The sequence below is a fragment of the Sphaerodactylus townsendi genome, linkage group LG06 (genome assembly GCF_021028975.2).
Source record: "Sphaerodactylus townsendi isolate TG3544 linkage group LG06, MPM_Stown_v2.3, whole genome shotgun sequence".
NCBI classification, from domain to species: Eukaryota; Metazoa; Chordata; class Lepidosauria; order Squamata; family Sphaerodactylidae; genus Sphaerodactylus; species Sphaerodactylus townsendi.
In genome coordinates, this window is record NC_059430.1 from 83,429,458 (window position 1) to 83,457,403 (window position 27,946).

The window sequence follows — 27,946 nt, forward strand, 5'->3', positions numbered from 1 at the left end:
AAGCTTTGCACTCTTCTTCGGATAATCTCCTGGTAATCCCTGGCCCAAAGTCTTTCTAGCTGTCCTTCACCAGAACCCTGGTGTTTCAGCTGTGGCCCCTGCCTTGAACACTGTCTGAGAAGACCTGGGCCCTAATGAATCTCTCTCAGTTCCAAAGGGCCTATAAGACAGAGATGTTCCACCAAGTCTATGGTTGAGGATCATGAAGGTTTACACCTATACCAATCTAAACTGTGGGTTTGGATACTGAACCTGCTCCTGCTCCTCTTTCCATCAGCTCTTTCTGAGTACCCATTTAGTCTTCAACCAGGCTATGTATGTGGTTTCATCTTCTCATACTTAGAATACTGGATTTAGTTATCGTCCAGTTGTAAGGAGCTGTTGCTATCTTAGACTTACATCTTCATGTCAGCATTTTTTCTGCTATATTAATTTTGCAAACTGTTGTGAACTGTTTTTATTTCTTTGTACACATAGGCAGGGGCGAGATATAAATATAATAAAATAAAAATAAATGAAATTTACTCCCTGTTCAGGAAGTGCCTTGCAGAATCTATTCTAATTAATTGTGGGGCCCAGGAAAAGGGTACACACCTCTAATATCATATTAGCATATAATTTCAGGAGGGATAACCTCATTTGGGTTTTCTGGGTCTGGACTGATTTTTTTAAGAGTGTGGAACCAAATTGCAACTAGTCCAGAAATGCCATTGTCTAGAAATTAAAATAAAATATATGATACCCAGCAAATTTAGCCAAAGGTGGGGTGGAGAAGTCAAATTCTGACATATCAGAGAGACTTTTATGACCAATTTATAATGAGGTCAAAATTTCATGCATTGATCCTAATCCAAAAGAGCATGTAGAAAAATTTTCTATCATCAAGAATGACCTCTGTCTTTTTCATAGTACTGTTTCTGAGTTGCTGTTTACCTACCCTCCTCTCCTAATTTTAAGGAAGAAAACAGAAGTCTCTACTGCCTCTGCCTGTTTTCCATGTTCTTCTTTCCAACGGAATGTATTAAAACAAGCTGACATGGGACAGATTGCAGGGAAGGAGAACAATTTGGAAGACTCCCCCCCCACATCATTCCCAACATCTCCCCCGCTAGAATTTGACTCATAGGCTTCAGAAGGCTAATTCTTCCTTCCTTGTTTTTGCCCCCTTTAACCAAGGCCGTTTCCACAAGGCTACACGCGGGGGGTGCGTCGGCATATACGACGCCGACGCACCCCACCCCCCGGAACCGTTCGCACGAACAGTCCCGGTAGGAGCGGGGAAGACGGCGCAGCACTGCGCCATCACCCGAACACCTTACTGTCCCTCCGACCTTCTGGCACGTCGCCCAGGCCAGGGGACATGCCCCCCTGCCCTGCGCGACAGCTCTGGGGTGTGTGTCCCCAGGCCTGGACAACGCGCCAGAAGGTCGGAAGGAAGGTAAGGCATTTGGGAAAGGGGGGGATGGCGCCTTCCAGCTGCTGCCGTTCGCATGGCAGCGGTTGGAAGCCGCTGTTTCCGAAATACCTCGCCCAGGAAGCGAGGTTCAGAAACAGCGGCATCGTGCCACTACGGGGTTACGAGGCCGCTGCTGCTGCGCCGTGCGAACCCCTCCCCAGGGACGCTGTTTTTAGCATCCCTGGGTCGCTGTATTCTGCCTGTGCGGAAACAGCCCAACGCTCAGCTGCTCTCAAGCCTTTGTGCTCCAGGAACACCTTAAGATCTCACCAGGCACTCTCCCCCAGTTAATTTACAAAGTCCTGCAGAGTTCCTCAAGCCTGCAGGAACTCCTGCCTTGTTGATAGGTGGCCTGGTTTTGCTGCTTGTGTTACCATAAAGGTTTGGCTAAGTATATAAAGGTATTGTTAAAAGTCGACAAAGACAGCAAGTTAGATTAGCTAAGTTAAGCTTATAGTAGTTGCTCAAATGATAACTCAACAAAACAAATCCAGCTAGGAAGATATACTAAACTGGATCCTCTTTTCTTAGACTCTCAACAGAATACATTTCACATTGTTGACCAACCAACTCCGGCCCCAACAGTGGACAGCTGTAACTGGTTCTGGAAGCTCACAGCAGCCAAGGGTACTAAAGTGATTACTTCTTTCTGTTTTTCTGGCTTTATGTTTGTCAGTCTGCCCTCACTCTTCCTAACCTAAACATAAAAGGGAAATATTGATCCAGCGTGTTTGAAAAATGGCATGTTGTTTGATCCGTGCTCCCACAGAACTACTCTGAAAGCATTGTTACATGAGCATTGATTTGATTTTAATTTGATTGTCGCTTCTTTGCTTAAGCCATAACTAAATTTTTAAAAAGCCATTCACATCCCTCAGCTGCTACAGAAGTGAAATATGCTCTTGGGTCAACTAGAATATGCTGGCTGCATCAGGCAAAGACACAGGTTTGTAACAACCTCTGCTCTTGCACAGCAGATAGCCGAGTCTCTGGCTTAAAGATTCTCCACATGTCCTTTTCAATGTAGAATAAGCAAAGGAAAGAGGCCCAGGAAACAGAAATAGCACAGTAGCAAAATCACCAGTGGTGTGTGGGGGAGGAGAGAGAGAAAACTGACCAAAAGGTCAATGGCAAGTGCCCCTTTTGGAGGCACAAGAGACAGTCAGAATGGCCACTGTTTTTGGCCATCTTGGCCCCACATTTGGATCATTTCTTAAACAGAGCTGGGCCTTTTCTCCCATTTAGAAAGAAGAAGGACACAATAGTCCAGCCACTCACAGGACCCTGTTGAAAGGAATCCTCTAAACACAGTAGCAAAAAGAGAACTAAGGGGATCGCTCCCTCCCTCTCCGCCACAGTGGCTGATTCGGCAGGAAAAGCTCATGGTTCAAGGGGGAGGAAGGGGGAGCACACTGGAGATTGCAGGAATGTCGAGAAAAGTTTGTCAGTCTTCTCCGCTGCAGACCTGTGCATGCACAGTCCCATGTGGGATTGCACATAAGACCACAAAGATGAAAAAAAGTTGTAAGAAACGTGAGCCAGAATTGCCATGGCACAGTGTGTTCAATTTGCAGACAAACATTTTTTTTGAGGACCACATTAACACAGTCCCCTGTGAAAAGACTGCAAGAACAATTCCCAGGCTTCTAAATGAAAGCAGAGCTGCAGTTTTCAGAGATTAGGTATATACACTTAATTTTCCCATTCCAGGACACCTTGTAGAGGATTTATTGAGGTTGGGTAAAAAAAACAATTGGATGACTATTACTGAACAATAGAATTGCATTTGATTCGATTGATGTACTTATTCCATTTTTAAACAGCCATGCCTCTAAGGAACCTTAAGGCAGTGCACAATTCCCCATCTCCAGCCTCTTGTTTTTACAGCAACTCTGGAAGATAGCATGGGTTAGAGACATCTACAGAGGCATATCTAGATAAAATGGTGCCTGGGGCTCATCCTGGGCACCGCCCTGCCCCACATAGTTTCAGGAACAGACCCAGGAAGAAAGCTCCCCTCCTGGGGCATGTGGTCTCTGAAGCCAAGTCCAAAAGGGCTCAGACAGAAAGGGTTGGGGGGGGGGTACTGGGCTAAGAAGCCTGGCATGGAAGCTCACACCAACTCTCACCCCACCTCTCCTGTCCCAACTGGGGGCAATCTTGAATGCTGGGCTGAGAAGACCACCCAGAATGCAACATTATGTCCACTTTCCCCTGAAATGGCTTAGGCAGGACAGGCAAGGGGTATCAGCCTGGCACGCAAGATCATGCCCACTCTCCTTCTGCCTCTCCTGTCCCAGCCCTTTTGGTGGAGAAGGAGGAGAGTGTACCACAGCTAAGTCTTGGCTGAGCAGGGAAAGGCCGAGCCAGGGAGGGCAACAGCAGGTGGTTGAGCTGGAGGCTAGTGGCTGGGACAGGGTGCAGGGGGGACTGGATGATTTGCGCTGCCACATGATACCTGAAAGTGGCCCCTGGGGAGTATACGCCCTCTGTCCCTCCCCCAACAACGCCATTGATCACCTAACCCGTGGTGGCGAACCTTTGGCACTCCAGATGTTATGGACTACAATTCCCATCAGCCCCTGCCAGCATGGTCAATTGGCTATGCTGGCAGGGGCTGATGGGAATTGTAGTCAATAACATCTGGAGTGCCAAAGGTTCGCCACCACTAAGCTTTTCCAGAGAGCTTCATGACTGAACAGGGATTTCAACTTTGCTCTTTCTGTCTACCCCAATATATCAAACAGTCTTGCTGCTTTTTTTCCTTTCATTTTAAAATTGTACTTTGCGGAAAATCTCTCCCAAAGTATCAAAAATGTTAAGAATATTTCTGCGTCAATACTAAGTGACCTTGAAATTGCAGTTTCTCTCTGGGATACGTCAATAATATAACCTGCTTCTCCTAACAACAAGGTCCATTATGTAGATGCTATCATTTCTAGTCTACTCTTGTAACACAATTTTATTAAACATACTTAAGATATGGCAGGCTTGTATCCAAGCATCACAGGGTTTATAGAGTCTATTGCTCTTCTGTTTCCTCAGAAGCAGTTACAACATAGACCCTCATTTTTTCACTACACAAATACAGAAAGAAGCATGACTTGCTTGCATTCTTTGTGTGTTGTGCAGTCCAGTCGCTTCTGACTCATGGCAACCCATGATGTCCTCCAAAATGTGCCATTGTTAACAACCTGGCTCAGGTCTTCCAAACTGAGGCTCATGGCTTCCTTTAACACAACTCAAGTTGGATTTTCCTGCTGCCTTCAACTTTTCCCTCCAACACCACATTTCAAAGGAATTTACTTTCTTTCTGTCAGCTTTCTTCCTTGTTCAACTTTCATACCCATTACTGCAAGACAGACCAAGCAGTCCTAAGCATTCACTTTTGGGTCCTATAGGATGCTTCAATGTAGACAGGGCCATGAAGCTATCCTCAGCAACATAGCTATTTGTACAGATAAGCTCATTTGTCCATTCCATTTTTCAGCATTTCTGTTGTGGGATCAATCAAAGAACAGCACAGAGGTTAGAGTGTCAGAATAGCACATGAGAGAGCTTGGTCCATGGAAGCTCAATGAGTGATGTTGTCACTGCAGTCTAACCAAACTCACAGGGCCGGCACCAGCATACACTGAAGTGGGGCTTCTGCCGGAGTCCAGGGCTTGCAGTGGGTCCACGCTCCCATTGATGCCACCTGACAGCATGCACTTTCTCCATTTACCTGTTTGTTTACCAGCCCTCTTGCCCCCTGCACTTCTGGGCACATATGCTGTGTAACACTACGGGGTCATGTATGGGTGCATGTGACTAGGAGCTCAGGGTTGAAGAAGGGCTAATAAGCAAGTGAGCAAAATGGGAAGAATGAAGAGGTGGACAGTGTAGGGGATGCACATGTACAGGTGAGTGAGAAGAGATGCCCATTAGAGGAAATGGTGGTAAGCAGGGAAGAAAGCCAGGTCCTTTGCCCAGACCTTCCAAAAACTTGAAACTGGTCGGTCCTGCATGTAGTGATAAAATGGAGGGGAGAGAAGAGTCACATATGATGATCTGACCACTCTGGAGGAAGGACAGGACAAAAACAGATACGATGAATCAGCTTTTACTGGTAACTTGCGCATAAAGGATTAATTATGAGGTCACCCCATCCTGTGCTAAGTACTTTGCTGCACACTCAATTCTCCCAATTAACTGGAAGAGCAAGCCAATGTAAGCAACTATTCTATATCACAGGAGGGGAAAAAAATCACTTTGCTGAGCCAACCAAGAATGAGAAACAGCAGCATTAAGGTACAGTTTATATGTAACAGCCATTACAATGTCCCAGATTATGAAGATGAGTCCTAAATTATGAACTTCAGTTAAAAAGAGGAATGTTCTGCTGCTATGAATTACAGAAACAGGATGGTGAGGGTCACATGAAGAGGCTGAGTGTGGGATAAAAAGGACTACTTTAACTCACTCCAATTAAAGAAATTACAAACCATCCAAGGGAAAAAAATTCAAACTTAAAATAGAAACAAGTTTTGAGTAACATTCCAATGTTGAGAATACTTAGAAGCCCAAGGATATACTACAAAGTTCCAAATCTGTGATTCTGCTGATGGAATGCAAGCTGAAAATAAATCAGCTTCATTCTTTTCCTATTGTGGGAAATGGTCTCCATCAAGAAACACTGCAAGCTGCTATACAACAGACCAAGGCTGTGGATATGGAGAGTTAGGGTGGAATTCGTCAGAGTTTAAGATAAGTGGTTGCAAGCAAAATGTAAGTGGATAGCTCTTTGTAAGAGCCCTTTAGCTTCAAAGCACTTTATTCCAGGCTGCTTCCTCTGTGGTTTCTTTTTTAAAAAAATATATTTTTATTGACATTTTTAAAAAGAATACATAAAATGATTAATATACTAAGTAGGAAGCATAACATAGGTCCTCCTCTTCTTGGTTGGAGGAGATATATAATAAAGGAAAAAAGAAAGATATTCACACAGTCTTGAAAAAAGTTACTTAATACCTTAATAATCACGACATCCTTCACAGTAACCCTCCCACTCTAACATATTGTATCTGGAGAACATTATGTTGCTATATAATTAAAAACAGATTTCTGTTGGGCAGTTGGTATTATTCACAGAGTCTCGAGCGTAAATATATAGGTAGCATGGCTTAGTGGTCAGAACTGTCCACATTTTTTGCTCAGAGGAGCATACAGAAACCACTTACTTGGCCATGTCTTCCTCAGGCTAGATATAAAAAAGCAAAAAGAAAACAAATGGAACAGCTCCCTGTGTAGCATTAGTTTGGCTGGTCTTAATATCAGTTGATTGACTGATTTAGAGCATTCTGTTCTATTTTGTACTCAGTGGTACAGAATCTGTCCAGGTTAAGTGCTATTATCTTTTTCCTCTCTGTCTATCCCTTCCTCCCATAATGCGGGCTTCCCCATGTTTTCCTTTTATGCAGAGCTCCAGCCAACTCTTAGCCTTGTTTCTTCTTTGGACTGATGGATTCAATTATTCAAGTGCACAAGTATGCATTGCTGTTTACACTCAGATTTATATTCTACATTTTCCATATCACTAGCTGCTGGACGTTTTTGTTTGTTTAAGAGTTAGATTTTTATTCCAGCACTCACCTGTAAGTTGCTTTGGACCACTTATCAGCCTTAAACCACCAAAAATAATCTACAGCAACCTTAACTGGGAAATTGCATGTGCTCGCATATTAAATGAGGCCATCCTAACCATGCATCTAACAAACTGCATGAAATCAAACCTGCACCCATTCTTACAATGAATGCCCAAAACTATTAGTCTAACTGGGTAGGACATTTGGGAGTTTAATAATTGAATTTGAAGCTCTCTAACAATCCAGGTTTGCAATTTAGATAGTTTCAAAAACATAAATTTTAGCATTATCTTCTGCTAATTCTGATGTTTTCTAGTGAATCATCAGTTGGAAACAGAAAGACTGCAAGAGAAATGTTTCATTTGGTAAGGTGTTGTTTTAATAAAAATCATATTCACAGTAACCTGAGCTAGTCTTACTTTGAGGAACAACAGTCTCAGTCTCTCTTCAACCTTTCTACGTAATTTAACAGAAATCTGCTCCTCGAATTTACCACCTGAGGTCCACCTCATGTTTGAATCAGCTTTGCCAGTAATAAACCATTTTTCATACAAAGCTTGGAGTAGCAACAATAGAAAGCAGAAGAATGGGAGTTGAAAAAGTGCGGGGGGGGGGTGTTGAAAAGCATCTAATAAATAACTATTACGGGTTTTTTTTTAAATACTCTCCCATTGCAAAATATAGAGTTCTAATGTACAGAAGTGCCAAAATACATACTTGGCACCACCAGCTCAGAGATAAGCCAGATTGCTTCTCAAACAAGTATTTGTGTGAAAAATGAAGTGTCACACTACACACTACTATACAGGCACAAAAGCAGCAAGTCACCTGGTACGTGTCCCAGAGCCGTATGGTGCACTGCAAGGGAACTTCTCTCATCAACAAGTTATTCATCCAACGGAAAGCAAACTGAAGGTATTTTACTTCATGTTGTTCCAAGTGTCTGTGTACTGGCTCTGAAAGACAGTGGGGGGGGGGGGGGGGAGAAATGAGGACACAATTTTTTTTTCAGTGGACTTCACACAATTCCGTTCAATTAGCACACTTAAAACCTTAAACTCCTCGTGCAAGTTTCTTTTAAACAATAAACATCTAAACAAAAGGACAATTCATATTATACCAGGGTTTGCAAAGATGTTGCAATGGAATGCTTACTGGATATAACAAGAATTTGAACTAACACACCAACATATGCAATTGGGTCTGCAACGCATAGCAGTACTGCAGGAATAACTTAGCTAATACATCTCATCTTTCTGGGACACTTCTTTAAAACCATCTTTATTTCTTGATCCAGCCATTCCATTCCTTTTCACTTGTAAAAGAATGTATCATAAAACTGATGAGAATTTCTTATAAAAACACTGGGGTGAGTCTGATCTCTGCCCAATCACTCCATTGAGAAACATTTATTTATTTACTGAAATACACACCATCTTTCCTTGAGGCTCAAGACTGAAGCCTTCATCCAATTTAACAGCACTTCTTCCAAGTTAGCTACTTGGAGGAAGGTTCCCCAGAGCATTGTTGGATCCACACCACTGTGTTGGGTTACACAACAGGGTATTTCCACCTTCAGTTTTTCCTACATCACTCTTTTGGGAACTTGGAACAATTTTAGAGTGTTTCATCCTCGAATATCTCCTCTCATCTCTCCAATTCTCATTCATGTTCAGTTTCTCTTGGTCTATTACCACCTTCCAGCTTCCTCCTATACTGCTCCCCTGAGCTCTAAACAACCTCCACTAAATTCTCTTTTGATCATGCTCCTTGTGAAGATTTCAGAGCCCTAGATGTGTTCTACAGCACTTAACAAACGTGTATGAATTTTAGAATTTTCTGTCACTTAATATCTCTCTCAATGCAAATTCAAGCTTGTCCCACTTTCAAGCCTTCTCTCGCCAGAGATATCAATGATCCTGGGGCCGGGTAATTATTCCAGTGGGCAGAGGCCGTATGAGAGAAGGTGGGGGAGAAAAAATTATGCTCACCCACCTTCTGGCCTCCGTCCCATTCTAAGAAATGCAGGTAGAAGCCTGTTTGGTACCTAACTCTGCTCCATGTCTGGTGTTGAGTAATGCCAGGTCCATCAGCAATAAGACCACTATGCTATGAGACTTCTTTGTAGCGGAGGATATGGACCTGGCTGCAGACCTTCCTGGATGACGCATCAGCGTGGGATCCCTTCCAGTCTGGCTTCTGCGCTGGTCATGGGTTCTGGGTGATGCTCGAATTGTAATGAAAGATCAACAACCAGCTAAAAAACTGGCAGCTGTGAAATCAACCCAATAATAATAATACAAGATTCAGAAACTATGCAGGTGGAGGTGGTTTTGTATTCTGTCTTTAGACTGCTCAGACAAACTCACAAATTTCATTCAATAAGGTACTTTGTTTAATGAACAGGAGGAAATTGAGAGGTTGAATCAGGAAATTAAGTGTTATACAGTAATGTCTTAAATTTGGTTTTGGGTTTTTTTTACATTTGCCTAGTTTATTACATTTAACTGAAATGTGAGGCTGCTGTACATACAATGTTCACTAGCCACATCACATTACAGTTGAGCCTAGCACTGAATACTCCAACTGGAAGTAGTTTATCAGAGCATTAAAAAAAACCCTTAAGGGAAATAAAGCGCTGAACTTAAGAGGGCCTTGGTTCCAATCCCAGCTCTACCACAGCACAGTGATCTCAGGATAACTGTCTGACAGTGTAACCTAAGATACTTATATGAAACACAAGCCACCACAACCAATGTAATAAGTGAGAAGTTCTATGCTTAACAAGCCACTGGACTTTCACCTTCTAGCCCAGTGATTCTGAATGTTGTGGCTGCCAATTTGTTTTCTGCTGACCACATCTTTCTTCCCCAAAGCCAAGAGCCAATCCTGGTTTTCCTCGCAGTACTCCAACAAAGTCCAGGAAACCAAGGATACTCATTTGGAAACAGTTGCCTTCTCCATAGAAGTATGCTTGGAAAACTTGTTTACTCCAAAAACTTGCTTACTGGCCACAGTCCCCATGGTAGCCATTCTATAACAGCATCTATGACCCATTTGCAAAATTCCAAACATACCTACAAGGTCAAGAACAGGGGACTGCAACCTGTGGCTCTCCAGAAGTTCATGGACTACAATTCCCATGAGCCCCTGCCAGCATGAACATCTGGAGAGCTGCAGGTTGCAGACCCCTGGTCAAGAAGATTAGGAACTCTTTGCTAATTAGCAATTATCTGCTACTGAAGAAAAGCAATAATCATTAACTTTGTCCTAGGCCAGTGATGGTGAACCTTTTTAAGACCAAGTGCCCAAATTGCAACCCAAACCCCACTTATTTATCGCAAAGTGCCAATCTGGCAATTTAACCTGAATGCTGAGGTTTTAATTTAGAAAAAAAAATGTTGGCTCCTTCTTCCTCCGCCCCACCCGCTCGAGCAGGGGCCAGACTGCTCTAGCCTCCAGCAAGTCCTGCATGCACTGCTCTGTGCCTCTGTAGTATCTATGCCTACTCTGCACACACACACACACACACACACACCCGGACAGCAGCTGCTAGGAGAACAGGCACCAGGCCCGCCAGCCGAGTCCTCCCTGCTCACCGCGGTGCGCGCACATCGTGCTCAGTGGCCCAGGCCAGGCTAGATGTGTGTGTGGGGGGAATTTTCCACCCCCCACATGATAAACTCTGTGTGTGCATGCCCACAGAGAGGGCTCCGAGTGCCACCTCTGGCACCTGTGCCATAGGTTCACCATCACTGTCCTAGGCATATTTGCTAGAAAATTCAAATTAGTAAATTTTAACCCAAACAAATATATGATCTCTCTCTTCTTTTCAGCCCAACTTATCTCATAGGGCTGCTGAGAATGGGGCTGGTCCAGACTAACACTTCATGCGCATAGAGCACAGATGTCAAACTCATGTTATGGACTACAGTTCCCATCATCCCCTGCCAGCATCATGCTGACAGGGGGTGATGGGAACTGTAGCACATAACAACTGGAGGGCCACGAGTTTGACACCTATGGCATAGAGAATTATTTCCCTGCCTCTTCCCTTCTGCAGCAGATCCAGTTGCCTTCTAAAATCCATTCCTGGGGTTCCTATGTCCCCCCAAAAAGTCTGAATTCAGAGGGCATTTCATGCTGCCACAAGGAAGGCTGAGGCAGAAAAACTGAAATGTATGGGGGAAATCCTTGTACCCATGGAAACATCTAGTCTGAATTCAAGCCCAAGTTAAATGGAGAAAGAATGGGGTTTTTAAAATTAAATATATAATTATCCTAGACAGTCACACATACAGGAAATAGGATTTTAAAAGTTATTTCAAACTAATTGAACCATTTACTCAGATAGATGAAGCAACTGTTTTCAAACAGTAACTTCTACAGCAGCCAGATATTTATCTAAGTTTAATAGAAAGCCTCTGAAAGTAATGAAAAGCAACATGCTGGGACAACTCAGAACGGTTCAAATTCATTTTTATTTTTTATTTTTTACTAAGCATACTGATTTTCCTCTGGGTTTGCCTCCCCCCGCCCCAACCTGCTGAAAAATGGACAAGTAAGTGCAAAGCTTTATTTGCAATTTATTTTATAATATATGCACAGCAAGAGACAAAAAGGAAATGCATAGACTGAAAAGATTCATTCCTTCTTTTTCATAAGTAATTGTGACCAGATGTTATTTCACTGATAAAGGTAATTTAGCTGGCAGTAATTCTAAATTTAAATTTTCCATTTCACTGGTAGTAAGCATGCAGATGTAATGAATGACTCGGCAGATGTAATTATTGCCATCTTTCAGATTTAAAATATTTTTCCATAAAGTACTTATACAGCAGTTTGTGATAATAAAATTATGCTAAACCTTCAAGAAATAATAGTTCTTGTATCACAAGGAAAAAAAGAAATAAGGAGTGAATTTATCTTTACAGTCTTCTCAGTGCTTAAAATTTAAAGAAACCAATTGAAAAATGTTGCTGAAACCAGTCCTCCCATTTTCTTTCTCTTCCAAAGAAGTTAAGTACATACTTTTAATCATGGATTTATGTGCGCTTAAATTCAAGCAAAATATTTATCCAAAATGTATTTTGTGCTTGCATCGATGATTAACAAATCAGTCCATTTTTCATTCTTAAGTAAAACACCAGAACAGTATTCTGTAAAAAATGATACTCTCCCTTTAGCTGCTAAGAAAAGCCTGTATGAATTCTCATTCTTTCAAACTTCCTGGCCCCTACCTTCAGAACCTTTTTCTACATTTTGAACTTTCCATCTTCAGTGCACTCCAAAAGTCCCCTTTTCAAACTTGTGAGGCCTCCCTATCATTACCCCAGCTTCCTTTAATCCTGAAATACCGGACTAATGGGTAATCTACTATAAGGTGAACCCTCTAATTGGCCTGCCAATTTGGGAGGTTAGTATGACCACATATCTATGATAGCATGTGAGACTTCAGAACAAAATATATCTTTGCTGATGTGTGGTAAAGCCTCCTTACTTTGTGGCAGTATAATATAAAATCAAGCTATTTCAGAATGATAGTACTCTCACCAGGATAATTTGGCTATCTTTATTTAATGTATTGTTGAAGGCTTTTACGGCTGGAATCACTGGGGTATCGTGTGGTTTCCGGGCTGTATGGCCGTGTTCTAGTAGCATTTTCTCCTGACAATTCACCTGCATCTGTGGCTGGCATCTTCATAGGATCATGATAGCATTCTCATGATAGCCAATATTGCAAGTCAGAACAACTGAATACTTCCAATTTTTACTAAACTATGTCATTCTACAGTAATAATACAGAGAGTCCTTAGTCCAGTATTGGAAACCCAAGAGCTGGCCATTTGCCAGTACATTACTGGCTTTGAATGTGTCTTCAGAGGCTCATGGTATCTATTAAATACACTTTCATTATAGCATCAAGTTTCTAGCACAAGCAACATGCATGCATTGGACTCCCGTTCTACTTTCAAAAGGGACTGTAATATCCTCAAAGGAAATAACTTTCAAAAGGAACTCTAATGTCCTCAGAGAAAAAAATGGCCAGCTTGTGGGTTTCCAATATTGTATTAAGGACTTTTAGTATTAATACTGCAGAATGACTTCAGCTGTCTATGTCTACTAACAGACTTTATGCCAGGAGCATGAGATCAGTCTGTAAGACATTTTGGTGTTGCAATTTGAACTAAACATGATTCAAAGCATTTACTGCACATTGTGTAAATATCACCAGTTTAGTAAACATTGAAAGTATTCATTTGTTCTGACTGCTAGCTGCTTTTGTGCAATATTGGCTACTGTTTCTACTCTGTTGCACAACCCCCTACTCTTTTCATTTGGCAGAAAGGTGTCAATGTGTGGCAACATGAACTGTAACACCAAGGCTAGCTGAAGGCTAGCTGAAGACAGATCCAGAAAATGCTAAACATTGGCCTAAATAATGAACAGCTGTGGAGTACTTATACCTTTTACTGGTGGAGGTTGTTTTCTTCTCATTTCTACAGCTAGCAAAGATACTTAACACTGTGATCTTCACCATTCTTAATACTGAAGATTGAGATTTCTTGACTTACAGTAAACTTTTCCCCAAGTCTTATTTTAAGTTATAACCAGGGATGTGTGCTAGGATATACCCTGTATGAATAGACAGCCAAAAATACTTTATTTGTGATAGTTGGAAATACCAGTACATCAGTCCCATATATTCCAGAAATATTTGGGAATATTCAAGGTCAGAATTAAGGACCCCAGGACTGCCTCTCCACCCCAAACAGGTTTCCTGAAACACAGGGGGCGCCTGTCGCAGCCCAGGGAAACTGGCACATAGGCCACACAAGTCAGGCGCAGAACCTGTCAGCCCTGCAGGTCTGGACAGCTCTTCTCAGGCCCTCCTCTGCGGAAGTGGGACCTTTTTCCAGGAGTGCTATTTCCTCTCAGTAGCATATATGAAGCATGGCTGGGGCAATTTGCTTTAAACTTGGGGGGTCTCTCATAGATAGGCAAATTTTGGTGTCATTTGGATAAAAGCCACCACCATCCCAAGTTCCCCATAGGGAATAATCAAATCACAATAATTCCAGAATCCTGTAAAACCCTGAACTGACACAGGGGGAAATATGAATACTGGTATTTATGCTCTTCCTGAAATCTGAATCCAAAATATACTGTTTTTCAGGTGCACATCCTTAGTTATAACTTATCATACTACATGGAGAACAATTTCTGTACAAATTTCAAACTGCAAATAATTTTTACTTAAACTGGATCTTCCCGGAACATAGAAAGTTTTTTTTAATTGCAAAACACTGAATAAATGTAGATCACAAAGACCAAGCTTTGGGGAATAAAATAAATTGAATTTGGATCTTGTAAAACTGAGCCTCTACATCATCTGACTGTCACATATCTTAGAAAAGTAACTAAAATTGTCTTTTGTATGCTTGGTACATGACATAAAAAGCTTAGCTGAATTACTGCAATGACGTTTTTTATAAATATTGTAAAATCACAAATCCTTTGAAATTGAAAGCTTAATCCACAAAGTTGGAAAACAATTCTCGTAGAAAATGAGAAGAACAGGCAATTTTGAAGAGCCTTTATTTATTAAATTACATGTGGTCTCCTACGTCATCTAACTAGAAATCAACAAATACCTGAAAATGGGATTTTCTGTAGTGAAGGTATGAGAAAAGCATAGTGTTCATTCACTTCACTTTTGAATTAGTGATCCAATAACTCCCAGTACTTTAGCAAAAGGTTGGATTCTTAACGTTGTCTCCGGAGTGAACTTGGCACAGTAGAACTTGGCCACCTCCCCCTGAGTCCCCTTGACATTTTGTTTGGCGATGAGGGAGAGAGCCATGGGGCCAACCAAAATAGTGGAAGTGGTAAAGTGGGTATTTGCAGTGAGAAAGGAATGGATCAGCATAAATCCACCCTCTCTTCTGCCAACTGAAGTAGTTTGCTGATAAAATGACTCTTTTAGATCCAACTTGTCAGCTTTCCAAAGCCTTCCAGTTCACAATTTTAGTAGAGAGGAACTTATTCAGCAGACTGAAATGCTAAGGAGGATGTGTCAAGGAGGGTGGGCAGGCAGAAAATGCTGGAGAATTAAACAGGAATGGGGAGAATTAAACAGGAATACACGTGAAAAAGCTTTTATTGGTGCATTTGTTTGAAAAACTTTAGTGAAGAGAAAGTAATACTACAAGTTTGCAACACAGAAATGCATATGAGAACAGACCACACAAAATGAAGTTTGAAGGAATACTTCTACATATGTATGCCTTTTGCTAAATTGTTGTTTTTAACTGTTTTTATATTTTAAAAAGCTTGTTTTAATGATTTTACTGTTTCCCACTTTGGGGACCCTAAGTTGGGTGGAAATGAGCAAAAATGTTTTAAATAAATACAAAACAGGACAAATGATGACAGGGAAAATGATATAAGGAGACAAGAAAGGCAAATTCAGCATTGGAAATGGGTAGAAGTACAATATCCTTATTTTAAAAACAACAGGAGCCCCTTATGCCTTGAAAGACAGACATTAGCAGATAAACACTTCTCAATTTTTCCAAAAGTCCTCAATTGCTCATTTTCGCAAATAATGACATAACAGCTGGCCAGACTGATTCTTCTTCTAAACAGTTGATAACCCTAGTGAGGTAGATGGTGGCAGTCACAGCTTAGAAGATATCCCTGCGGTATCTTTTTCAGACAATCGACTTTACAATCTTGTTAATACTTCCCTCTCTTAAACGTTTAGCCTTTATGTCACATTGGTCTCAAACAGAGTCAGGGCTTTTTTGACCCTGGTTCCAGTCTGGCAGAACTCTCTGTCAGCAGACACCAGAGTCCTGCAGGATCTTAAACAGTTCCACAGGGCCTGAAAGAGAGAGATGTTCCACCAGGACTTGGATTGAGAGTAATATTGTGTCCCGATACCATCTACTGGCCTCCTCACCATGCAAAATCTTCAGCATCGCCCTCTCTTGATGTCACCCATGCTTGAATAGCTCTGCAAGAGTTTATGTATAATCTAGGCTGGGTGAGTTTTTAATAGGCCTAAATTTTGATGCCATCCCTGAGTTTTAATGAGTTTTAACATTTTACGGATTAGTGGAATTTTTTGTGTGCCACCCTGAGTCTGGCTTTGGTCAGGGAGGGAAGGATATAAATGTAATTAATTAATTGAGCAAGCGAGTGAGCGAGCGAGCGAGCGAGTAAGTAAGTACTAGGATTGAAAAAGCCCCGTTGGTTTATTTATTTGATTTATGAGATACCTTTCCCCAAATGGGCTCAAGGCCTCATACAACATCAACCTAGCTCCTTTTGTCCCATGTCCTTCACCACAGTTTTGTTTGGTGGTCAAGGGGGATCCAACCCAATACATGACTACCCTTTTATTATGTACAGCTGGATCTGAACATTAACCTTTAAAAATATGCTGGAATCTCATGACATCTTAACAGCTAACAAACTCATTATTATAGTATTTTTAAATCTACAATATCAGAATCAACTATTTAGCATTTTAAATACAAGAAACCCAATATAAAAAATTGCTGTGGTAAGCGCTGAGGACAACAAAGTTTGTGCAAAATGAAAAGATGGTGCTCATCTTCCCAAGCAGATTATCCAGTATTAAGCTATTTAAGTAACAGCATTTCTTCGACACGCACCCTCTTTACTGACAGGCAGTGTCACAAATATACGCTCAGTTCTGCTCAACATCATTTTGTTAATGCTCTGTTCGTTAATTTAACGAACTATCAAGAGAATATGTTTAGAATAGGAAGGCACTATCTTTCGAATTTCATTTAATTAAACTCCGCTCTAGCAATATGACAGTCAGCATTTCACAGGAATTGTTTTAAGGATGAAGGTTGAAAAATGTTTCAGACTGGCCCTGCTAAAACACATGAAAGCATAATCTAAAATTGCCCTACCACCCAGTGTAATTTATCTCTAATGTTAAAGATGTTATTTCCAAAACTGGTAATTAATTGAATTCCACAGAGAAATTATTCAGACATTCCTGATAGCAAAACAAGGCACCAAGGCACACACTATGGTGCCAAAGGACAACTATAAACAACTGCAGTGCCTCTTCCAAATTAAGACAATCACTGGACTTAATGCAAAATGAATGCTGACTGCCTTTTGTATGTGGCCCTTATGGTCCAGCAAAGAGACTGGCACTGACTTTTGATTAACTTGCCTTAATAAAATATAACAAAAGGACCCCATGCTCTAGTGACTTTCCTTTTGGGGGGTGCAGTGAACTCACAAAGGCCACAGTGCCACTGGCTGATCAGGGATGACATTTTTACCTGAGAAACTGGTACCAGTTAGGCAACTCACTAAGTTTTTAACTGAACACATTTTCAGCCAAGCTGCATTTAGTTCCACATAACTTACCATCAATACGGCTAACGAGTTCTTCCAGCATTTTCACTTTCTTCTGAATACCAGGCTGAGCAAAAGTATAGTTGTCCTAAAGAGATACAATAGAAAAGGTTGGACAAGGTAACCAAAAAGAGGCACTTTATGAACACTTTGCTGAATAGTATACTTCACAATACAAGTCCAGCCTTCAGTCTCTCTCACACTTCCAGAAAGAGCAGAGGATAACACAGACGAATTTTTGCAAATGAATCCATAATGCTGTTTAGACAGGATCTGCTTACAGCAAGGACTTTAACTGATCTATTTAGGCACAATGCATCCGTGTATCAGTAGGAAGAGAGAAACGTGTTTATAGTTTCTGGGTGCGCAGTCAATTTGTCTGTAGTAACTGAAAAAAAAGTGAGTCAAGTAGCACCTTAAAGTCAAACAAAATGTTCCAGGTTCTAAGCTTTTCTGAGTCAAAGTTTGCTTCATCAGACAGGAGGGATAAAAGAGAAATTTGTATGCCCAGAAAAATTCAACAAGAGTCTTGGGGAATTTTAATTCTACCTTTTGGGGACTAGAGCCCAATTTATCAAGCGTAGTAGGTCCTCACTAAGCAGACGTTTATGTTGAGGTTAGGCAGATTATATGTAGTGATCTGAGAATGCCATTACAGAAGGAAAAAGAGTTAATATGTATCTCATTGAGTACTGAATTTTATTTACAAAACTTCTACCTCACCCTTTATTAACAACTAGCAGGGCCCGGCCACTCGTTGCTGTGGCTTATTGTGGTGAAATGGGAAAGGAACAGTAGCAGCAAATCAATTGCAGAGGCCAGCAGTACGTGCTCATGCAAACACGCAGCCTGATACTGTGCGATGTCATTGATGTGTGTGCCCGCATTCCTGGTGGTGGATGGAAAGGCACACCTCCCACACATCTAGGCTGGCTGGTCATGATCCTTTACCTGGGAGTAAGTTTGGTTGGTGGCAATGGGTGTCGCTTCTGAGAAAACCCTCTGAGGGGCGTGAAGCAGCAATTCAAAGTATGTCACGGTTGCTGTACCGCCGAATTTGCCATTCTAATTTCCTGACTCAATGTGTGTGCCTGGTTTTCTTTAACTGCTTAAACTCGCGAGTATTCAGGGAATCTAGGGTGCCTGGACCCTCCCTCCCGTCCCTTCTGCATGTCGCCCCTCACTCTCTTCCCTCCCTCACTTCTCTTCCCTTGCATGCCACCCCTCCTCCTCCTTCCCTTCTCCTCCACTAGGGTGGGTGGGTCATATCAAGATGCTGGGCCCCCTGCCTCCCCTCCCTTGCATGCCACCCCTCACTTTCTCCCCTCTCTCACTTCTCTTCCCTTGCATGCCTCCCCGTCCATCCCTTTCCTCTCCCTCCCTCTCTTCCCTTTCATGCCACCCCTCCCTCTCCCTCCCTTCCCTCTCCCTTGTGTGTATGTGTTTCACTTCCACTCGAGTTACTGCCTATGTACTGTTTCCACTGCTCATATCTGGCCATCTGAGTGAACATTCTAAGCAGCACAAACATTCTAAGGGTGACAGTTACACACAGGCAGCTGCATGTCCTTCACCATGGAGCACCAGGAAAAAGGCGTTTTACCTGGGCCAGGTGTGAAATTTCAGGTACGTGAACATCTAAAAACACTCTCACCTGGCTGACTATAGTGGCTGGGAATTTTCAGAGGAATTGGCCCAGCAGTTACTGAGTTATACTATCATCAACAAAAACACTGTTAGCTTTTTATATATATAGATAAAATCAAATAGCAACATTAAAAGCTTAGTTAATAAAGCTCAACTAGCTCTCAAACAACCAAGCCAATAAAAAAGGTTGGGCATGCCAAATTAATTTTTAATAAAAGATGACCATTTAAACTGATGGACAGATAATGTGGAAGAGGAAGAAGAAAGGGAGAAGGAAAAAGGGAAAGGGGAGAGGAGAGAAAGGGGAGATGAGTAAGAAAGGAATCACATCTTAATTGCTAGGATTCTAATCTGGATTTTAGATGGAAGGCTAACCAGACATCACTTAAATTGTGATAACAGTCCTTAAGGCCAGAGGTCTAATAAAAACGTTTGATTGCGAGAAGAATGCAGTCAATAACATTCTAAGTTCAGAAATTCCCAAGAAAGAATCACTTACAAAATGATCAATACCCAGAAACCTCTCATTGACCTCTTCATCCCTCTCATTTACTCCCCCAGGAGTTCCTTATATCTGGGAGCCGGCTGAATGTGGCTCAGGGTGCGTAACGCAGAACTATGCCATATGAACAGCATGCACTTTACAGATGACGAGTTTAAACATAATTAAAATAAAACATTGCACTTACCTTTAACTATTGTTCATCGAATGGCCTTCTATGCTGGCACACATGGGACTGTGCATATGCATGCTTGATGCAGCAGAGAGTAGCAAGTTTTTCTTCAGTCATTCCAGTAGCAACAGCGGGCTCCCTCTTCCTCCCCCTTGGAGCCGTGGGCAGGAAGTTTTCCCACCAAAATGGTTGAAAGGTCAGAGAGGGAGTGAGTAATCTCCTCTGTTCTTCAAATGTCACTGTGGACCAATTCCATTGAGAGGTAAATGAACACTCACAGGTAAGAGGAGCGTGAAGAAGGAACAGTCCACAGTGGGGAAGGAGGGAGGGGTGTGTGCCTGCACAGAAAACCGCTTGATGAACAATAGTTACAGGTAAATGCAACACTGTTTTTCATCTTTGTGGTCTCATGTGCAGCCCCACATGAGAAAGTAGCAAGTAGCAAGCAGGGCTCCAATGCCTCCTCTCCCACGTGGGATCTATTACTATGCAAGAGGAGTGGTCCACCTGCAGTTTGGCCCCCACCTTGTAGGTGGGGTGAGATAATGAAAGAAGCCACTCTCCCTAACACAGAGCCCACATTAATAAATATATAGTGAGATTATTTGCACGAAAACCCCGCAGAATGTAAGGCAAAAACCTGAAGGCCTTTAAAAGCTATACTTGTTTATTATCAAGTCACCTACACAGGCTCTGTAATACTGCTCTCCCAATTGCTGAATCACCTCTGGAGTCCATATCTATGGGGTAGCACCAGATGAATATCATTGGACTGGGCCATGTCGCTGCCCAGCAGATGTCAGCAATGTCCACGTGGGCAGTGAATGCAATGGAAGGTGATTGTGCTCTGGAGGAGTGAGGCACATAACTGGCAAGACAGTCGACTTGGGTCACTGTGTACACCGAATTACCTACGTGGCCCTGCAAAACGAATAAATAAAGCCTGGTCCACTTAAAAAGCTTTTGTCCTCTCTATGTAAAACAAAAGCGCCCTACGGACATCTAGACAGTGGAGTGCTTTCTCAGCCTCAGTAGAGAGGTGAGAAAAAAAGACAGGGAGTACAATATCCTGGCTTAAATGGAAGGAGGACATCCTCTTGGGGAGGTGTTCCATGCTTGGGTGAAAGACCTTTTTGGAGTGGAATTTTATTAAGGGAGGGTAGTTAAGAAATGTCCTTAGGTCCCCCACTCGCCTTGCTGAGATAATGGCCACTAGAAATGCCACTCTGTAGGAAAGGCCAGCTAGTGAACATGACACCAGTGGTTCAAGGGGTTTCTCCCATGCTGAGGAAATCCCTGGCTTAGGAGATGCGGTGTACTTGGCCCTGTGCTAGTCAAAGGAGGGCAGGGCTCCAATGCCTCCTCTCCCACGTGGGATCTATTACTATGCAAGAAGAGTGGTCCACCTGCAGTTTGGCCCCCACCTTGGGAAGGAGGAGGAGGGAAGGAAGGAAATGCATACAGCAAACTCCATTGCCATAGAAACTGTAATGCATTCCCCAGAGACTCCAGGCCCACTCCCACCCAGGAGCAGAAGTGGTAACACCTGGAATTCTGGGGCAAAATGAACAGCTTTATAGCTGGTATGCCCCAAGTGTCAAACACCTGTCTCAGATAAGATGGATTTAGGCCCATTCGTGATCCTACAGCTCCTCCCTGCTCAGGGAATCCGCTAATAGTCTATCCTTGTTCGCTATTTGTATGGCAGTAAGTGAGATGTTGTGGAGAATGCTCTAGTCCCACAGGCAGATAGCTTCCTTGCAGAGGCGGACTGAACCAGTCCCTCCCTGCTTAAGGATGCAGTATTTGGAGATGGTATTATCAGCTACCACCTGCACTCTTCCCAGGAAGGACACCTGTAAAAGAGAAAAGAGCCTGTCTCATCACCCATAGCTCAAGCAGGTTGATATGACACTGCCCTTCTGTGCGAGACAGGGAGGCATCTGTGAAAAGCTGGAGATCACTGGTGAGCACCCCAAATGGCATCCCCTTAAGGAGTCTGGAATTATTCTGCAGCAACGCTATGGATCTAAGTACATCTTAGGATGGACAACTTCATAAACTGATGGCCTCTGAACTGATTAAACTTGTGCAGGAACAATGTTTGTAAAACTTGCATCTTAAGGCTGGTGTGTTTGATCACAGCCATGATGGAGGCTATTAATTCCAGAAGCCACTGGATCATGACAGCCGTTAAGTACCTGGACTGCTGGAAACGGTCTATCAGAGAAGCAATGGATGTTGTCCTGGAAGTAGGCAGAAAGGTCCAACCCCTAGTTGAGTCAAGAACCGTCCAAATGAATTTGATGTTGTCAGGAAACCATGACAGATTTGATTATCCTCATTGATTATCAGGAAAAGCTGGCCAAGAATTGTAAAAGGGGTGTGCACTTGTCAGACCACATCCTCCTGGAAATCTCCTACCAGTAGCCAATTGTCTAAATAGGGAAAGATGTTGCAACCCCTAGTGGCTACGTAAGCCACAACCATAGTCATGAACTAAGTTAATACTCTCAGTGTTGTCATAAGGCCAAAGGACAGCACCATGCATTCATCTAATTTAATGCCCAAACAGGAACCTACAGTCAGGATGGATAGAGATGTAAAACTATGCATCTCATAAGTCAACTACTGCAAACCAAGCTCCTAGTGTCAGAAGAGGCAAGATGTCCAAAAGAGCTACATTTGACATCTGTGCACATTGAGAAGTCCATTCAACTTGCGCAGGTCCAAAATTGGGTGCTTGCCTCTGGTTTTCTTATTAAACAAGAAATATCAGGAGTACAAGCCATAATTGGCTTGGTTGGAGGGAACTTCAACAAATGCATCCTTCTCACTCAGAGAGATTCAACCTCTTGCATAAATTCGGGTAGAGCGTCCCTCGATGTGAACTGTGATCCCAACCAGGAAGGGACAGAAAGCAATTCCAAATAATAACCTAACTTTATTATTTTCAACACACACTTATCAGTGGAAATAGAGCCCTAGAACACAATGAACCATAAAACTGGAGAGTCTGTCTAGGACAGGGGTAGGGAACCTGCGGCTCTCCAGATGTTCAGGAACTACAATTCCCATCAGCCCCTACCAGCATGGCCAATTGGCCATGCTGAAAGAGGCTGATGGGAATTGCAGTTCCTGAACATCTGGAGAGCCGCAGGTTCCCTACCCCTGGTCTAGGAAGAAGATCCCATTTAGTCATGCCTTCTTCTTGGCATTAGACACAGGTGGAGGGGTGGAGCGCCCACCCGTGGCATTAGACACATTAGTGGAGGGGAAAGCACTCAACCTTCTGACCCCTCTGGCAATTCTGGAACCTTTTCAAGTCCAGCTGAGAACCCCCCACCCCCGAGGAACCCAAATGAGATATATGCTATATTGGGGGTAACAAGGGGTGTACCTGCAGTATTTAAAGGAAGGCTGGGAAATGATTCCTCAGGATCAAGTTGTAGTGGCTTCCTTTTTGAGGGCATGAAGGATATCATCTGTTTTTGGATCAAATAGGTTCTTCCCATCGAAGGGCAAATCCTCCAAATGCAGATAAATGCAAGAAAGCATGCCTACGGAGGCAGACAGCTGACTCCACAGTCTTGAAGACAGTGTCTATGACATGCCTATCACCAATGACTTGATGACACCTTACCCTAGCACCTTGGCCAGAGCCTTGTACTTGGTGGGAAGGTGGTCAGACAGACGACCCTATCCCACAGTTGTATTTGGTATCTTCCCATTAGGGCTTCCCGTGCTCATGCCAAATGCCCCATGTGAATAAAATTTCCTCCCTAAAAGGTCCAGCTTTCTCCCCTCCTTGTCCTGTGGTGATATGTGGGACCCAAACTTATATTTGGAAGGGAGAGCCCGGGTGATCATGGTGTTGTGGGTGGGGGGGAGGTGGTTAAATAGGAAAGAACAACTGTTGTAGGAATCCCAGCATCGAAACGAAGAATGATGGCACCGAGATCTGTAGGAGTGATGAAGGTAACTAGACAGACTCCCTGAATCTCAATAGCGAGGGTTCACCAAGCATTCTCCTTGACATCAATGAGGGCTATGAGAAGCATGGCATCAAGAGGGTCTCCAGCTTCGAGGTAATCTATGACATCGCAGGCTTGCTGGTCGAGGAGACAACAAATGACAAGAAGCATTCCTACTGCAATTGAGGGCATGATTCCCCAAATGATAGGGTGAACAGTGTGGATCGTAGTGCCATTGAACATCATGATGCTGAGTGGCATGACATCGAGAACCCCCGAAGTCGGAGAGACCTGAGTGCAACTCTTGAGAACGACTAATGGGGAGGTCACCCACAGGTTGCTCCAATGGGATGGATGACAGCGGGAGGATTTCACCAATCCTGGTTACCAATGGAGATTTCTGGGTACGTCCCACTTGAAAGCTCTGAGACAGTTCAGGCAGTAGCAACAAGGAGAAATGGGATCAGCTTCAAGAAGAAGAGTGATGACCTCTAGTTGTCTGTAAGACTCAGACCCATGCTGGCAAATAGACAAACTGGAATCTTGACACCAAGCCCTGCCCTCAGGTGGTGGAGGAAGACTGGTGTTGACCTCATCACCGAGATTCTTCGAGGACCTCCAAAACACTGAGTTAAGGGAGAGATCCTAGAGCTGATCACGACTACCAGTCCACCTACCTGAACAAGCCAAGGAACAAGCCTTGGGAAGACTGACAGTTGGTCCCTGAGGAGTCCCGAGCTACAACCACAGGAGGAACAGGAAAGCCTTCCTCAAAGGGGAACGGGGTCCCGAATGGCAAGCCTCCTCAAGGGGAGAGGCCCCATTCCACTGGCTTGGAGAGTTTCTTAGACTTAGCAGGCAGAGGAAGAGACTGGGCCCTATCTGGCTGATTAGATGGGCAAGGTTGAGGCACCAGTGTTGAAGAAACCAAGGGGTTTTTTTAAAAAACCTACCCCCTGAGTGAATGACTGGGTCTGGAGCCTCTCATATAGAATGGCCTTAAGCCTTGATACACAAACCTGCTGGGCCTTTGGGGTGAGTTGGGCACAGGTCTTATACATGCCTGGAATGTTCTCCTCACCTAAGCAAAGAAGGCATGTCATCCAAATGGCCATCATTCTTTGCCATCTTCACTCCATACGAGAAGCACTTCTGAAACAGACTACATAGAGACTGATAGCTCTGGTATTGAATGGTGAGCCCAATTGTGCCTCCCTTAAAACAAACAGTAAGATCCAGGTTCTCATTTCAGTGTTCAGAGAAACAAGAATATGGGCCCCACTTAAATTTTCTTTGTACAATCAATGAATTGAGCCTAATGCCTATCTGAAATCCTTATCAAATTCTGAACGGCATTTTTTTAAAAAGACTGTTTTGGCCATCTTTTGCAATGAGGTAAATTCTGACAGAGATGGTAACCAAAAGAGAAGGGAATATTTTAACACAGTAACTGAAAAGAAACAGCAGTTAGCTAAGTTAGCTATGAAGAAAAGGTACAATTGTCAATAACTTAATAATACAGGTACCAATGCTTCATACAAACACAATTTCTCTTCTTTCATAAGATCCTGAAATGTATTTGCAAACTAACTCCTGTTTTGAAGGTAAAAATCAGATCTACCACATACAGAGGAACTGTTGAATTTCATCTGCGTTTTACCCACACAAGAATTACTCCTTCTTGGCCTTCAATACAGCTGTGGGCCAGTGCACACATCTTGGTTGCTATCAAAGGCCACTGGTCAACACAATAAGCCAATCACATGTATGCAGTATGCAGATCAAAGCGTTCCCCCACAGCTTGGTGCATGAACCAAACCCACCACACAAGGGAATCTGATACCCTTCCTATGTACCTTTGGATACAATATTTTATCAATCTCAAGCCAGAAGAGCAATCAGTTCTTAAACACTTGTATACCAAGATACCACCAAGCAGCAACTGTCTTGGAACTCGCTTGGTTTTATATTCATCAATCCACCCAGGTAGATAGCTTTACACATGAGCAGAAAGCTTGTATAAGCAGCATGTAGTAAAGAGGATGCAGCTTCTTCTGTGAGTAGTCAACCCCCAGCATGTCAGGTCAATCCAGATTATAATCTTGGAGCTTGGTGTACAGAGATCTAAATGTTCTTTTAAAATCAGTTCAGACTGCAGTCATGGTACGAGGGAAGCAGGAGGGCTTCATCCTTCCCTTCTATCACATAATTTTCACAACCCCAGGGACCTGTCATTTGCTTCTTTAGAAAAAATGTACATGTATGGTATCAGTACACATACTGTTCCCAACAGTACACAATGCTCCCAACAGAGCAAATAATGGTACCTTGAGGTCATTTTAGTTCAGTTTTACAAAACCTCCCCCATACTATAACTCCAAACCAAACTGGGTCCCTGTATGGCTGGTGAGTTTTAAGAAACTGATTATTTATTAATACATGCACTTTAATCTGGTTTTCACTCCGAGATTGGGTGATACAGGTTATCTAGTGTGGTTTAAAGGTTACTATTTTGCTTTATTGTGATGTTAATGTTCACAAAATGTCTAGATCTTGAGATACAAAAATTATTTTAAACAATCAAAACAAGCACAGTGAATCTAAAAACCACGTACCATACATTTGCTTTTAAAATGTGTTAACAAAAATGTAATAATTTTCCAGTACAGTGGGATGTATTCCCCATTACATGTATCCTTTATTCCCAACATCCTAAATGTAATTTCTGGATAGAACACTAAGCAGACAGCTCCCCACCCCACGTTCAAGAAAGGAAAAATCAATTTACCTGAATGCCATCAAGCAGTTTGTTCATGCACCAGAAACTGTCAGCTTCAATGTTCTGCAGTGCTTCGGCAGGCAGACTGGAAACATCAAAATTTTCCACTTCTTCTTCTGTTTGATAAAGGGAGAAAAGATTTGTCAATGAAGAACATAAAACAAAAGGTTAACCCCACAAAGCTTGAGGATAAGATAGACCGACCTTTTCCACAAATGTCAAGAATGTATTTCCTTTATTGAGTACTGAAAACATTACTTAATTGCATGTTACTTAAAAAAAATTTCAAGTGTTAATGAACATTCACTTCTGATGATGAAAATGTTGAATGATGTCTGTTCAGTTAATGGGCAATTCACTTTGTTCATGCACACCTCATATCAGAAAGGCAGCAGGGCCTTAAAGAGTTGCTGAAGAGTTACACATGAAACTGAAAAGACAGGACTTCACAAAGGTCAGGAGGCCTTGGCTTTGCCTTCCTTGTACCCTCCAAATTCATCAACATAGTCCTTTCAAGAATAGCATTTATATGCCAACTTTGGACTACAAAGGTATCCAGAGAAGCAGAAACATTCTCAAAGGGCACCTTACACTAACATGACAAACAGATTTTTACTAGCTAAGCACATACAAGTGTTGTTATAATATGGACAATATTTTTGAACAGAGGCTGCAACATGGCAGTCAGGAACTCTGTGCATTTTACAAAAGTACACACACTTTAGTGCACATTTCAAGTCATTTTATGATTACAGCAGCAGTTTCCTTCACACACCATGCTTTCTTCCAGGTTTCCAATTGTATTCTACAGGGAACAAATTTGATCCAAAGGCTACAGGTTGCTGATTACAATGAACTGAAGACATGCAGTAGGCATGTACCAGGAAGTACACCTAGTAATGGTTGTTCTGTGAATGTCCTCCCCTTTACAACTTGAGGGCACAGCTCCCGTGTACACAATTACCTCAGCTGTCCTTATGTTGTTACATCAAGGACAAAACAGCTCCTCAGTGGCAGTAGATACTTGACTAAAAGGTCTTTTAAAAATATATATGTACATTAACTGAATCTCAATTTTGTTTATTAATTTATTTTGAGTGGACAGAGTTAGCACCTGTATCAAAAAAGCCAACATAAGACACCAATCCCCCCAGTACAAATACATATGCATGCAAAAATGCAGGCAGCTAGGTTGGTTCATGGAAGCAGAGGACAACAACAGGGAACTGTGACATCTTTTTAAAAATAACAACATGGTGGAATGTCATTTGTCCTTCAGATAATCTGTCTTCACACTTGATGCTAGAAAAAAAACAATAAGGAAGGCTGGAGGAAGAGAGAAAGGGCAGATGCTAGAACACATCATGGTAGATGGCTGTCTA

The 27,946-nt window shown here is 42.5% G+C and overlaps 1 protein-coding gene across 1 annotated transcript in view; it reads right to left on the minus strand.

Annotated features, from left to right (window-relative positions):
• The window catches only part of TBC1D22A (TBC1 domain family member 22A), a 143,075-nt gene that overhangs the window by 39,882 nt on the left and 75,247 nt on the right, over positions 1-27,946 (minus strand). Inside the window, exons 9-11 of the mRNA XM_048500777.1 lie at positions 26,574-26,680; positions 17,503-17,578; positions 7,909-8,036 (exon numbers count right to left, since the gene is read on the minus strand). Coding sequence (XP_048356734.1) covers positions 7,909-8,036; positions 17,503-17,578; positions 26,574-26,680 — 311 coding nt within the window. The remainder of the gene's footprint in view (positions 1-7,908; positions 8,037-17,502; positions 17,579-26,573; positions 26,681-27,946) is intronic.